This window comes from Monodelphis domestica, chromosome 3, assembly GCF_027887165.1.
Source record: "Monodelphis domestica isolate mMonDom1 chromosome 3, mMonDom1.pri, whole genome shotgun sequence".
NCBI lineage: Eukaryota > Metazoa > Chordata > Mammalia > Didelphimorphia > Didelphidae > Monodelphis > Monodelphis domestica.
The window spans coordinates 94,282,368-94,296,569 of record NC_077229.1 but is presented as its reverse complement, the minus strand read 5'-3'; the positions used below and the strand labels follow the sequence as shown (position 1 = coordinate 94,296,569).

The 14,202-nt window shown below is 38.7% G+C and overlaps 1 protein-coding gene across 1 annotated transcript in view; it reads left to right on the top strand.

The window, feature by feature from the left end:
* The first annotated feature begins 492 nt into the window (after window positions 1-492).
* Window positions 493-14,202, top strand: part of CLEC17A (C-type lectin domain containing 17A) — a 39,551-nt gene continuing 25,841 nt past the window's right edge. The window contains exon 1 of the mRNA XM_056820998.1: window positions 493-556. Coding sequence (XP_056676976.1) covers window positions 493-556 — 64 coding nt within the window. The remainder of the gene's footprint in view (window positions 557-14,202) is intronic.

The following is a 14,202-nucleotide window of genomic DNA, read 5'->3' as shown; positions in this document are numbered from 1 at the left end:
CTGAAGGCAGAGTAGTAAGAGCTAGGCAATGGGGGTTAAGGGACCTGTCCAGGGCCCCATAGCTGGGAAGTATCTGAGGCCAGATTTTAACCCAGGACCATGCTCTCAGTGCCCTGAGCCACCCATTTGCAAATTCAAAGTTGAATCTTTGGGCTGAATCTTTCTTCTGGCATGCAGGTGAAATCAATGAAAATACCAGAACAGTCAAAAGGTATCCTTTTAAACAGCCCATTGCTATCAAGTTTCTGTTTGAAAAATCTGTTTCTTCTCCTCTCCCTTTTCTCTCTCCCCACGTGGAGGCTTAGCCTAAGGGAAAATTACCCGGTCTCCTTTCCCTCTCTTCTCTCCCCTCCGCCCACGTGGCCAATACTGTTACCAGCTGGTCGCAATGAGTCCTCAGCAATCTGCTCCACGGATCTGGGTGATGAGCCGGCTGGGGTCACGCTCCTGGGTCTGGGGCTGGGGTGATGAGCCGTCTAGGTCGGAGGCCAGATGGGTGAGAGACAGACCGCTGGGGTGGGTCGGGCCGGGAGCCGGAGTGCAGCTCGGGCATCAGGTGAGAGGCCAGGAGCAGAAGCAGGAGCCGGAGAGGGCCGCAGGCAGGAGCTAATCAAGATGGTTTTCTAAAGAGCATCTTGGAGAACTGTGGCTTTAAAAAAATCATTATCTAGGCTAAAAAATTTGAGAAGTTCTCATCCAATCTAGTGGTCACCAAAACTGTAAAGATTAAAATTAGGGAATATTGGGGAGACTGAGGCAGGTAGAAATTAGTTTCTCTCTGCAAGGAGTATTATGTTTTTTAGAGGTTTATTAAAGGTTAAAGCTTAAAGAAAATACAGAATAAGAAAAAACACGTGCCTAGGCCAGAGGCCTAGGCCAGATAACCTTACATCACGGAAGAGACGTGTCTGCTCCAAAACGGAAGTCTAAAAAAAGCTAAAAGCTTTTGCAATCAGGTTAAATACCTTCTCAATCTCGGCCCAGGTGAGATTACAAAGCATTCTGGGGAAGTGGCGCAAGGAATTATGGGGATTGAAGTCCAGAGTTCAAGTCCAATTTTACAGATCACTATCCAATTCCATGTACCATATCACCCCCAGAGCTCAGGCCAAGTTGAGAGAATGAATAGAGAACTTAAGACCATGATTGGAAAATTGGACAGTGAGACTCGGTTAAAATAGCCTGAACTCCTTCCCTCAGCTTTGTTTTATCTTCATAGCAGATCTAGGGGAAATTTACATATCTCATATTTGAGATGCTTTTTGGACACCCCAAATGCAGGCTAAACCTTTTTCTCTTACATACACATCATTACTAGGTAGAGGAAACTTCTATTGCTTCTCATATACATGATTTACAGATCAGATTGTTAGAACTCCCTGAATCTGGAGCTGTGGTACAAGCAGGACCTCTAGATTTCTTGCTCCATGACTTACCACCAGGAGACAAAGTGTACGTAAAGAACTTCCAGCATGCTGGAGCAACTCAGCCTGCCTGGGAAGGTCCATTCCAAGTACTGTTATCCACTCCTACAGCTATTAAAATTGGAGAAAAGGACTCCTGGATACATTGCTTCCATGTAAAATCGGTACCTTCTATTGATGTTGACTGATTGTATCTTGTCACATTTGTTGTATTTCCTAATTGTTTTAAGATTTGATTTTGTTTTTGAATTCACATATTAATCTAATCTATTGCATTCCATTTTACTATGTCACCCTCAATTACTATGTTTTGAATATTAGCTATATGTCCTATTACATTGTCTTTATTTGTACCCTCCCCCTATGACTGGACTGGTGATAATACCATTATAGAAGTCCATAGACATGTTGGAAAAAACTCTTTTCCAGGGAAATGCCATTGGTTCTCACAGGTGCTGGGTATGTTCCCAGATCCATTGGAGCTCTGTTTTGTCATGGGCAACAATTACAGTCCACAGTAATGAGATATTACTACAGTTTGCCACACAATGTGGTCACATATTGTCTAAACAGTCTTTTGTTCCTTTTGTTTTTGTTAATTGTCACATTAATGATGATGAGTGGACCCCATTGAAATGGTTATGACCTGTGTCAGTGATTTTTGAAAAATTTGATGAGCTAAACATCTCAATCTTCAGAAGTAATTTTCAGATATCTAGGAGCACCACTACCTATGACTGATCATACGCCCACCTTTGACTTGTGTGTAAGAAGAGGTAAGGGTCCATTGAGTAGTAGTAAGTACATGGGAGACAAGGCACAGGGCAAACATACTATTGCATTCCCTACCTCCACATTTATCTGTGCTAGAATACAGCTTAAAAATGAAATGATGGGATGTTTAAATACATGCCTTTTACAGCTATTGTGAATTTCAAAACCACTCCACCCTATTCAGACCATTCTTTAGAAGATCGGATTTGGCTATTTCCTGATCAATAACAATAGAGATTGACTTAAGATACAGCTCAAACCATCTCTCAGACCACTAAAGTCATCTACATCTACAGAATGAGATTGACTCCTTCACAAAAACAGTCTTACAAAATTGATTAGTCCTCAACATGCTCACTGCCACATTGGGAGGTGATTGTGCATTTATTAATCAGTCTTGTTGTTCTTATGTAAACAGGTTTGGACAACTTCTGATAAATATCCATGAGCTTCAAAAGCTTTTTTATGACACACAGAAAGTAGCTTTAAATATTCATATGACTCCTAATTATAGTGGGTTTGTTTGATATTGTCATTAAATGGGCTCTTATAATTTTGGGGATTTTGGTATTTCTTAGAATCTGTATTGGTTGTTGTACTACTATTTTTTAAAAGGCACTTACCTGGTGAAAAAATCATGTGCATTCACACTGTGGATCCTGGCCAAGTTAAGATGGATATAAATCTCATTTTTGAGTGAGCACCTTTTGTGTTGTGCCTCTGCTTGGCTAACACATTGGCACAATGGAATATGAACTGTGAAATTAGGATTAAAAATTTTTTTTTCTCTTTATGTTTGTAATGGGACATTTGATCCCCCTCCCCATCCTTGATGATTTGTGAAGTACATGAAATCAGTATTAATGCTTTTTGCCTTGAAGGATAAAGTTTAAAGTATAAGTTTACAGTATCTATTAGCCCTAGTAACTAAGTATACCTAAAAGCTTTAGACTGTGGAAACCTGTGATTTATTGATAAATATTATGGGATTTTGTTTCATGAATATGTCTGATTCCAAGAGAAGGGAACAAAAGAGCCACTATACAGTGCCAAGTAGCACAAGGTCAAAAAGGACCAAACCCAATCCAGGGAGGATTGTTGAACTTCTATGCCAGGACTTGAACCTAGTGTGAGAATCTAGGTTGTGGAGCTTGACATATGTTAAGATGCAGGACTCCCTTGTACTACACTCCATGTGCAATATTCTGAGTCTAGTACCTCAGTTTGGCTATCATCCTGGCTCCCCTTATCACTGACAGTGAAGGTAAAATTAGACCAGGGAATGATTTTTTTCCATTTGCTGCTGAAACTTAGTCCTTTCTCTCCTATAGTTTGGCAATTTTCTGTAGTCCTGACTGAAAATGGGTAAAGTGCTACATTGCTGCTAATGTCCTACAGATTTGTGGGACATAAGTCACTTTAATTAGAGCCTTGCTGTGATTCAAGAACCTGTTACAGGTTTATTTTTTACTCAGGATTTTATACATGTAAGATTTTTATTTTATTTTTTATCATTTCTGTACTTATTATTTTTATATAAATTTTCATTTGTACTCTTTTGTTTGGGATTGTTTTGGGTGGTTTGTTTTTGTTTTTAAAATTGTTTCATATACATCATAACTCAGTCATGTATTCCAGTGTGATTCTAGTGTTGGTCAATACCCTCCTCAGGGGGATTGTGAAATCATCCAAAAATCCAAAATTTAAAATTTTTGGAGAAATTTCAAGAAAAGAAACTTGCCAACACCTTGAATCAAGAAAGTGGATCCTGAGGCAGAGTCAAGATGGTGGCTTAGAAGCAGCAGAAGTTCAGACCTCTGAAAACTCTTCCTTAGCAATCACAAACTGAATGCTCCTAGGGGACTGAAAATCAAACCTAACAACAGTACAGAGCCAAGGAACCCTCCTGCTGGACTCAATCCAAAAAGTACTCTCTCCAAAAGCTAGAATCCGAGAACACTCGGGTTTAAGGGGAAGGCAGAAGGGAGGTCCCAGAACCCCCCCCCCCCCCAGAGTGCCAAGGCTCCAGCAGAAGTAGGAACCTCTGGGCGGGCAAAGGTGCTAGTCTGGAGGGAGTACCTAGCGGGCAGAGCTGTGCCAGGCTCAGAGTGTTGAACACAGGTGGTGGGGAAGGACTTGGAGAAGGAGCGAAGGGCAGGCAGCCTGGTCACAGAGTCTAAGATCTTCCATATTGCTCCAGCCTTCCAGGAGGTTTTGGCCTCATCCATCCCAACCCAGCAGAACTTAATCCCATCAAAAGTCTTCAGAGGTCAGGGAAGCCCAAACTCCAACACCCCTCCCTCACAGACTGCTGGACATTAATTTAATCTAATCAAAAGCCTCCAGAGGACAGGGAAGCTCAAACTCCAACACCCCTCCCCTACAGACTGCAGGGAGAGATCTTCAGTCAAAGCTCCAAAAGGGGAGACTGACAGAAACCCCTCAAACCAAAAAAATTAGAGGAGTAAGAACATAGACAAATACAGGGAGCAAATAAGGGGTAAATATGAGCAAACAACAGAAAAAGAAGAAAGAAATTACAATAGATAGCTTCTGTACAGGCAATGAGCAAAGAGCAAACAGAACAGAGGGGGAGGTATCAGCAAATGATAAATCAGAAATCCCAGCGAATTGGATACAGGCTTTTGAAGAACTCAAAATGCAATTCAAAACACAATTAAGAGAGGCTGAAGGCAATTGGGAAAAGAACTTAAAAACTAAGATAAGTCATCTGGAAACAGAAAATAGTGTCTTAAAAGCCAAAATCAACCAACTTGAAAATGAGGCAAAGGAGATGAAAGATGAGACAAAGAAGATGAAAGATGAGGCAAAGGAGATGAGAGATGAAGCAAAGAGGATGAAAAATGACCTCCAAAGAAAATTATACCAGAAGGAGAAGGATGACCAAAAATCCAGGGATGAAATCCAGTCTTTAAGAACCAGAATACAACAACTAGAATTAAGTGACCTCACAAGGCAGCAGGACACTGTAAAACAAAACCAAAAGAATGAAAAAATTGAGGAAAATATGAAACATCTCATTCACAAAACAGAAGATTTAGAAAATCATTTGAGGAGAGACATTTTTTTTTAATTTTAATATTATTTTATTTGGTCATTTTCATACATTATTCACTGGAAACAAAGATCGTTTTCTTTTCCTCCCCTCCCCTCCCCCCCCGCCTTTCCCTCTCCCATAGCCGACGCATGATTCCACTGGTTATCACATGTGTTCTTGACTCGAACCCATTTCCCTGTTGTTGGAGTTTGCATGAGGAGAGACATTTTAAGAATCATTGGTCTACCAGAAGACCATGACAAAAGAAAAAAACCTGGACATAATACTACAGTAAATTATTCAAGAAAACTGCCCTGATATTCTAGAACAAGAGGGAAATGTGGAGATTGAAAGAATCCACAGATCACCTCCTGTACTTACTCTCCAACTGACAACACCCAGGAATGTTATAGCTGTATTCAAGAACTATTAGACCAAAGAAAAAATATTACAAGCTGCCAAGAAGAAGTCATTCAGATACCATGGAACCACAGTGAGGATAACACCGGATCTGGCTGCATCTACACTGAAGGACCGAAAGGTATTGAATATGATATTCCAGAAAGCAAGGGAACTAGGTCTACAACCAAGAATTAACTACCCAGCAAAACTGACTATATTCTTACAGGGGAAAGTATGGTCATTCAACAAAATAGAAGAATTCCAAGAATTTGTAAAGAAAAGACCAGACCTGAACAGAAAATTTGATGTCCAAGGTCATAACTCAAGAGAATCATCAAAAGGTAATTAAAAAAGAGGGGAAAAACAACAAAACAAAGCAACAACCTGCCCCCCCCCCCTTTTTAAGAGACACAATAAGTTAAAATGATATGTATCCCTATAAGAAAAGAGGTCATTAGTAACTCTTAAAAACTGTTGTTATCACCTGGGCAGCTAGAAGAATTACACTTAGAGGGAACAGTGACAAACTGTATAGGACAAAATAACAAAACATAAATATGTATATAGATATATGTATGCATAAATACAATTAGAGGTAAAAAAAGAGGGTAATACTAAAAGAAATGGGAAAAGAAACAAAAGGGGGTAAATTTATATGTCACAAAGAAGCTCATAGTGCGAGGGGGGAGAACATCAATACACTGGAAGGGTAAAGAGGTCGGAGACAGGAAATAATCAACTATTATGTGCATTGAAATTGACCCAAAGAGGGAAGAACAATCCAATCCATTGGGGCAGAGGATAGATTCGCACCCTATAGGGGAGTAGAAGGGTAACAAATGGACTGGTGGGGAGGGAAGCAGTATAAGGGAGGGAGAGATTGTGGGGGTAGTTTTAAAAAGACTGCAAAGAAAATAAGGTGGGAAATAAGAAGGGAGGGGGTAGAAAGGGAAGTAAAATAAGGGTGGGAACTAGGGGGACTGATTAAAAGCAAACATTGGTGTAGAAGGAAATAGTGAAAGAAGAAAAGGCAGGACTAGGAGTAGAAATCAAAATGCTTGGAAATACACAGCTGGTAATCATAACTCTGAATGTGAATGGAATGAAATCACCCATAAAATGCAAGTGAATAGCAGAGTGGATTAGAATCCAAAACCCTACCATATACTGTCTACAAGAAACACACATGAGGAAGGTAGATATGCATAGGATGAAAGTAAGAGGATGGAGCCAAATCTATTGGGTATCAACTGATAAAAATAAGGTAGGAGTCACAATCATGATATCTGACAAAGCCAAAGTAAAAATAAATCTAGTTAAAAGAGATAGGGAATGTAATTACATCATTATAAAAGGCAGTATAGACAATGAGGAAATATCAGTATTCAAAATGTATGCACCAAATGGCATAGCATCTACATTTCTTTCTTTCTTTTTTTTGTTAAACATTATTTTATTTGGTCATTTTCAAACATTGTTCATTAGAAACAAAGATCATTTTCTTTTCCTCCCCCCCTTCCACCACCCCTCCCATTGGCAATGCATGATTCCTCTGGGTATCACATGTGACCTTGATCTGAACTCATTTCCGTGTCATTGGTTTTTGCATTAGGGTGTTCATTCAGAGTCTTTCCTCAATCATATCCCCTCCATCCCTGTGGTCAAGCTGTTGCTTTTCCTTGGTAGTGTTTTTTTCTCCTTGGTCCCTGCAGGTTGTCCAGGGACATTGCATTGACACTAATGGAGAAGTCCATTAAGTTCGATTGTACCACAGTGTATCAGTCTCTGTGTACAATGTTTTCCTGGTTCTGCTCCTCTCACTCTGCATCAATTCCTGGAGGTTGTTCCAGTCCCCATGGAATTCCTCCACTTTATTATTCCTTTGAGCACAATAGTATTCCATCACCAACATATACCATAATTTGTTCAGCCACTCTTCAATTGAAGGGCATCCCCTCATTTTCCAGTTTTTTGCCACCACAAAGAGCGCAGCTATGAATATTTTTGTACAAGTCTTTTTCCTTATTATCTCTTTGGGGTACAAACCCCGCAGTGCTATGGCCGGATCAAAGGGCAGACAGTCTAGCATCCACATTTCTAAAGGAGAAACTAGAGGAGCTCAAGGATGATATAGATAGAAAAACTATACTAGTGGGAGACCTGAACCTTCCTCTATCCGAACTGGATAAATCAAACCAAAAAATAAATAAGAAAGAGGTAAGAGAAGTGAATAAAATATTAGAAAAATTAGTGTTAGTAGATATGTGGAGAAAAATAAATAGGGACAAAAAGGAATACACCTTCTTTTCAGCAGCACATGGTACATTCACAAAAATTGACCATGTATTAGGGCATAAAAACATTGCAAACAAGTGTAAAAGAGCAGAAATAATAAATGCAACCTTATCAGATCACAATGCAATGGAAGTAATAATTAGTAAGGGTACATGGAGAGTTAAATAAAAAATTCATTGGAAATTAAACAGTACAATTCTCCAAAACTGGTTAGTCAAAGAACAAATCATAGAAATAATTAATAATTTCATTGAAGAAAATGACAATGATGAGACATACTTTCAAAACCTATGGGATGCAGCCAAAGCAGTACTCAGGGGGAAATTTATATCCTTGAGTTCATATATTAACAAATTAGGGAGAGCAGAGGTCAATGAATTGGGCATGCAAATTAAAAAACTAGAAAGTGAACAAATTAAAAATCCTCAGATGAAGACTAAATTAGAGATCCTAAAAATCAAAGGAGAAATTAATATAATTGAAAGTCAAAGAACTATTGATTTAATAAATAAGACTAGAAGCTGGTACTTTGAAAAACAAATAAAATTGACAAAGTACTGGTCAGTTTAATTAAAAAAAGGAAAGAAGAAAACCAAATTGACAGTATCCAAGATGAAAAGGGAAACCTCATCTCTAATGAAGAGGAAATTAAGGCAATCATTAAAAGCTACTATGCCCAATTATATGGCAACAAATATGGCAATCAAGGTGATATGGATAAACACTTCCAAAAATATAAATTGCCTAGATTAACAGAAGAAGAAATAGATTACCTAAACAACCTCATATCAGAAAAAGTAATTGAACAAGCTAATCAAAGAACTCCCCAAGAAAATATCCCCAGGACCAGATGGATTCACAAATGAATTCTACCAAACATTCAAAGAACAACTAATTCCAATATTATACAAACTATTAGACAGAATAAGCAAAGAAGGAGTTCTATTAAATTCCTTTTATGACATAAATATGGTACTGATTCCAAAGCCAGGCAGGTAAAAAACAGAAAAAGGAAACTATAGACCAATCTCCTTAATGAACATAGATGCAAAAATCTTAAACAGAATACTATCAAAAAGACTACAGCAAGTGATCACAAGGGTTATTCATTATGATCAGGTGGTATTTATACCAGGAATGCAAGGATGGTTCAATATTAGGAAAACCATCCACATAATTGACCATATCAACAAGCAAACCAACAAAAATCACATGATTATCTTAATAGTTGCAGAAAAAGCCTTTGACAAAATACAACACTCATTTCTATTGAAAACACTAGAAAGTATAGGAATAGAAGGGTCTTTCCTAAAAATAATAAACAGTATATATCTAAAACCATCAGCAAACATGCAATGGGGATAAACTAGAAGCCATGCCAATAAGATCAGGAGTGAAACAAGGATGCCCATTATCACCTCTATTATTTACCATTATACTAGAAACACTAGCAGTAGCAATTAGAGAAAAAAAAAGAAATCACATGTATTAAAATAGGCAATGAGGAGACCAAGCTATTGTTCTTTGCAGATGATATGATGGTCTACTTAAAGAATCCTAGAGAATCAACCAAAAAGTTAGTGGAAATAATCAACAACTTTAGCAAAGTCTCAGGACACAAAATAAACCCACATAAGTCATCAGCATATCTATTTATCTCCAACCCATTTCAGCAGCAAGAATTAGAAATAGAAATTCTATTTTGTAGCAGTCCACAGCTATGTTTACTCAAGACAGATAATTAAGCCATAAAGTTAGGCCTGAGGAGAGCGCATTCTCTGTCCTGCACATGGCCAGTAAGGCAATGAACTTTGATCCTAACTAGTTTGGGTGCAAAATCAGGTTTCTTTGTTCTCCCCAGGCTGAAAAAGGATCCACGCTTATCTTATGACAATTTACCTTTCTACCAATGATGATCCACTCTGTCATTAATTACTATGCATTATGTATCTTTGCATATGATAATCAATAAATAGACCAGCCCACAGGCCCAGCCCAGCTTTTACCACTCATCTCTCTTCCTCGCTACTATCTTTTTTTCTCTCTCTCTTGGAGTTGGCTTCTGGCCATGCTCAGCACCTCTATTTCTCTAATCCCTATCATTAATCTGTAACAGTCCATTGTAAACCTCAAAATTCCTTAGACTTATAAATGTTGGAAATTTCACCATTGGGATATTTCATACTTGGAAAATTTCTTACTGATAGTCTATTGGAATGGGAACCCCATTGGCATGGGAGGTTCCTTCTCTTCCCTTCTTAAGATTACTTTAGGACAGAAACCTTTTGCTGAACAATGGAAAGGACTTTGACCTATGCTTAAGCATAGAACAGGAATTTCTTTGAGTCATGATTGATTTTAGAATTGATACAATGGAGATACTTGGAGTCAATCTCCACCCTATTCAGTCCTAACAGGATTGAGTAAGGGCTGCAGCCTAGATCAAAATTTAATTATTCCAATCTCTACCCTACTCAGGTTAACAGGATTTAGAAAGGGCTGTAGCAAAGGAGCTAAGATTTAATCATTTGAAAATATGACCTTCAACAGACATGTGCAAAGCCTCTGGGCGGTCCTGGGTTAAGCTAGAGCCTCCATTGGCACAGGGAAATTGATGGACAGTGATTGGTAGATGTGAGAACTGAGGGGAGGCAACTTGGATGGTTTCCTTAAAGATCAGGGGGGTCTGAAGACTCGAGGTGGTTGAGGAGTTGGTCGGAGTGGTGGCAGTGTACTCTGAGAAGCTTGCTCTGAAGGAAGCTGAAGGTGGGGGCCCCTGAGACTGTTTCTCCATTTTGGTCACGTGAGTAATAGGGACTGATCTCTTTTCTTTGCCCCAGCTATCTAAGGGCTTGGGCCTTTTGGCCCAGCCTAAACAGAAGGGGTATTTAAGCCCTATTCCCTTCTCTCCCTTTTTCTCTCTCTCTATCTCTAATTCCTTTCTTCCTCCTATTGTAATTAAACTCCATAAAAGATTGACTGCTGGCTTGAGTTTTCATTTAGGAATTACATAGCTGAATTCCTTGGTGACCTTAAATTAATATATATCAGTCTTTTAAAGTGATTTCCTTGTAACACCATGCTAATAGCACAGGTTCAAGGACTGTGGCTTGTCTCTATTGATCTCTAAGCTTATTTCTGTCACCCATGATGTTGTGTTATGGTCTTCTCACTGTCTCATGTATCTATGAAGTGGAAGGCCGGAGCTAAAGTCTGTGGTCTCGATTTATGTATTCGGTGTCTGGTTCTCTCTCTTGCCATCCCTCCTGGCTTCAGATCCTGGTTCCCCCAGAGATAAACTTCTATCGATCTTTCCTCTTGTGCGAGGTCTACTGGCCAGTCTTTCGTCACACATTTAAAATCACCCTAGACAATATAAAATACTTGGGAATCTATCTGCCAAGGCAAACACAGGAACTATATGAACACTGTGATATGGAAATCACTTTAAAAGACTGATATATATTAATTTAAGGTCGCCAAGGAATTCAGCTATGTAATTCCTAAATGAAAACTCAAGTCAGCAGTCAACCTTTTTATGGTGTTTTAATTACAAACAGGAGGAAGAAAAGTATTAGAGGGAGAGAGAGGGGGAAAGGGGAGAGAAGGAAATAGGGCTTAAATACTCACTCTGCTTAGGCTGAGCCAAAGGTCCAAGCCGAGGCAAAGAAAAGAGATCAGTCCCTATCACTCACGTGACCAAAATGCATAAACAGTCTGTGGGCTCCTCCACTCCAAGCACTAGGCTCCAACCACCTTCTCCCTCCACACAGGAAGTCCCCAGAACTCCTGATCTGTCCTCTACCTCACTTCCTATCTCTCACATGTGCCAATGGTGGCTCTAGCTTGACCTAGGACCGCCCAGAGGTCTGTCATTTTTGCACATGTCTGTTGAAGGCCATATTCTCAAATAATGAAATCTTGAGTTTTGTTGCAGCCCTTCCTGATCTTGTTACCCTGAGTAGGGTGGAGATTGTAGTTTCCAAGACCTGATTCTGTTATTCCAAGTATCTCTATTGTTATTGATCAGGAAATAGCTAAATCCAATCTTCTAAAGAATTGTCTGAATAGGGTTGAGTAGTTTTGAAATTCACAATACAACTACAAAACACTCTCAACAGAATTAAAACTAGATCTAAACAAATGGAGAAAGGTTGATTGCTCATGGGTAGGATGAGCTAACATAACAAAAATGACTATCCTGACCAAATTAATTAACTTATTTAGTGCCATACCCATTGAACTACCAAAAAACCTTTTTACTGAATTAGAAAAAAACCATAACAAAGTTCATTTGGAAGAACAAGAGATCAAGGATATCCAGGAAATCATGAAAAAAAATGCAAAGGAAGGAGGACTTGCAGTCCCAGATTTCAAACTATACTATAAAGCAATGGTCATCAAAACAATTTTGTACTGGCTAAGAGATAGAAAGGAGGATCATTGGAATGGACTTGGGGTAAGTGACCTCAGCAAGACAGTCTATGATAAGCCTAAAGATCCCAGTTTTTGGGACCAAACTCCACTATTTGATAAAAACTGCTGGGAAAATTGGAAGACAGTATGGGAAAAATTAGGTTTGGATCAACATCTCACACCCTACACCAAGATAAACTCAGAATGGGTGAATGACTTGAATATAAAGAAGGAAACTATAAGTAAGTTAGGTGAATCCAGAATAGTATACTTGTCAGATCTTTGGGAAAGGATAGACTTTAAAACCAAGGAAGAGCTAGAAAAAAATAACAAAATGTAAAATCAATAATTTTGATTACATCAAATCAAAAAGTTTTTGTACAAACAAAACTAATGCATCCAAAATTAGAAGGGAAACAACAAATTGGGAAACAATCATTATTACAAAAACCTCTGACATAGGACTAATTATTCAAATTTATAAAGAACTAAACCAATTGTGCAAAAAATCAAGCCATTTTCCAATTGATAAATGGGCAAGGGACATGAATAGGAAATTTTCAGTTAAAGAAACAGCAAAGGAAAGTAATGAATGCTGGAGGGGGTGTGGCAAAGTTGGGACATTAATTCATTGCTGGTGGAGTTGTGAATTGATCCAACCATTCTGGAGGCCAATTTGGAACTATGCCCAAAGGGCGATAAAAGACTGTCTGCCCTTTGATCCAGTCATAGCACTTCTGGGTTTGTACCCCAAAGAGATAATAAGGAAAAAGACTTGTACAAAAATATTCATAGCTGCGCTCTTTGTGGTGGCAAAAAATTGGAAAATGAGGGGATGCCCTTCAATTGGGGAATGGCTGAACAAATTGTGGCATATGTTGGTGATGGAATGCTATTGTGCTCAAAGGAATAATAAAGTGGAGGAATTCCATGGGGACTGGAACAACTTCCAGGAATTGATGCAAAGTGAGAGGAACAGAACCAGGAAACCATTGTACACAGAGACTGATGCAACTGAATGTAATGGACTTCTCCATTTGTGGCAATGCAGTGATTCTGAACAACTTGGAGGAATCTACGAGAAAAACCACTCTTCACATTCAGAGGAAACACTGTGGGAGTAAAAACACCGAAGAAAAACTACTGCTTGAATACATGGGTCGAAAGGATATGGTTGGGGATGTAGAATCTAAATGAACATCCTAGTGCAAACAACATCATTGAAATAGGTTCTGATCAAGGACACAAGTAATACCCAATGAAATTGTGTGTGAGCTTCAGGAAGGATGGGTGAAGGGGAGGGAGGGAAATAAAGTGAGTATTGTAACCAAAAAAATAAAATAAAATAAAAATTAAAAAAAAAAGAAAAAAGGAAGGGATCCTTTTGGAGAAGGTATTGTAAAGATGCCTGAAGAAGCCACACACTGCATGAAAAGATCCAGAATGAATAGTTTGGGATATAATGAACTGAATTAAAGGGGGTTGAACATACTTATTCTGTATGTAAACTCTCATGCCAAAGGGGACTTCCCCTCATTGGCATTTTGTCCATGCATCTATCAATCAGTTTTTGTATTTTTCCTCTCAAATTCCCCTCATATCTCTAACTATTGTAAATTCCTCTTAGGAAAATGCAATATTGTATGTACTTTTATCTAGAAGGTATTTAGAGTTATAAGATAGTTATATTTAAATGATCACAGGGGGATTGTGTCCTCCTGAGTAGCCTGACATGTTTGTCAGCATTCCTCACATAACACAGTTGTGCCTGGTTTTGCATTTGTGAACGTGCTGTATGTCAATAAAAGTGAGAGGGCAGGTCCTTTTGGGGCT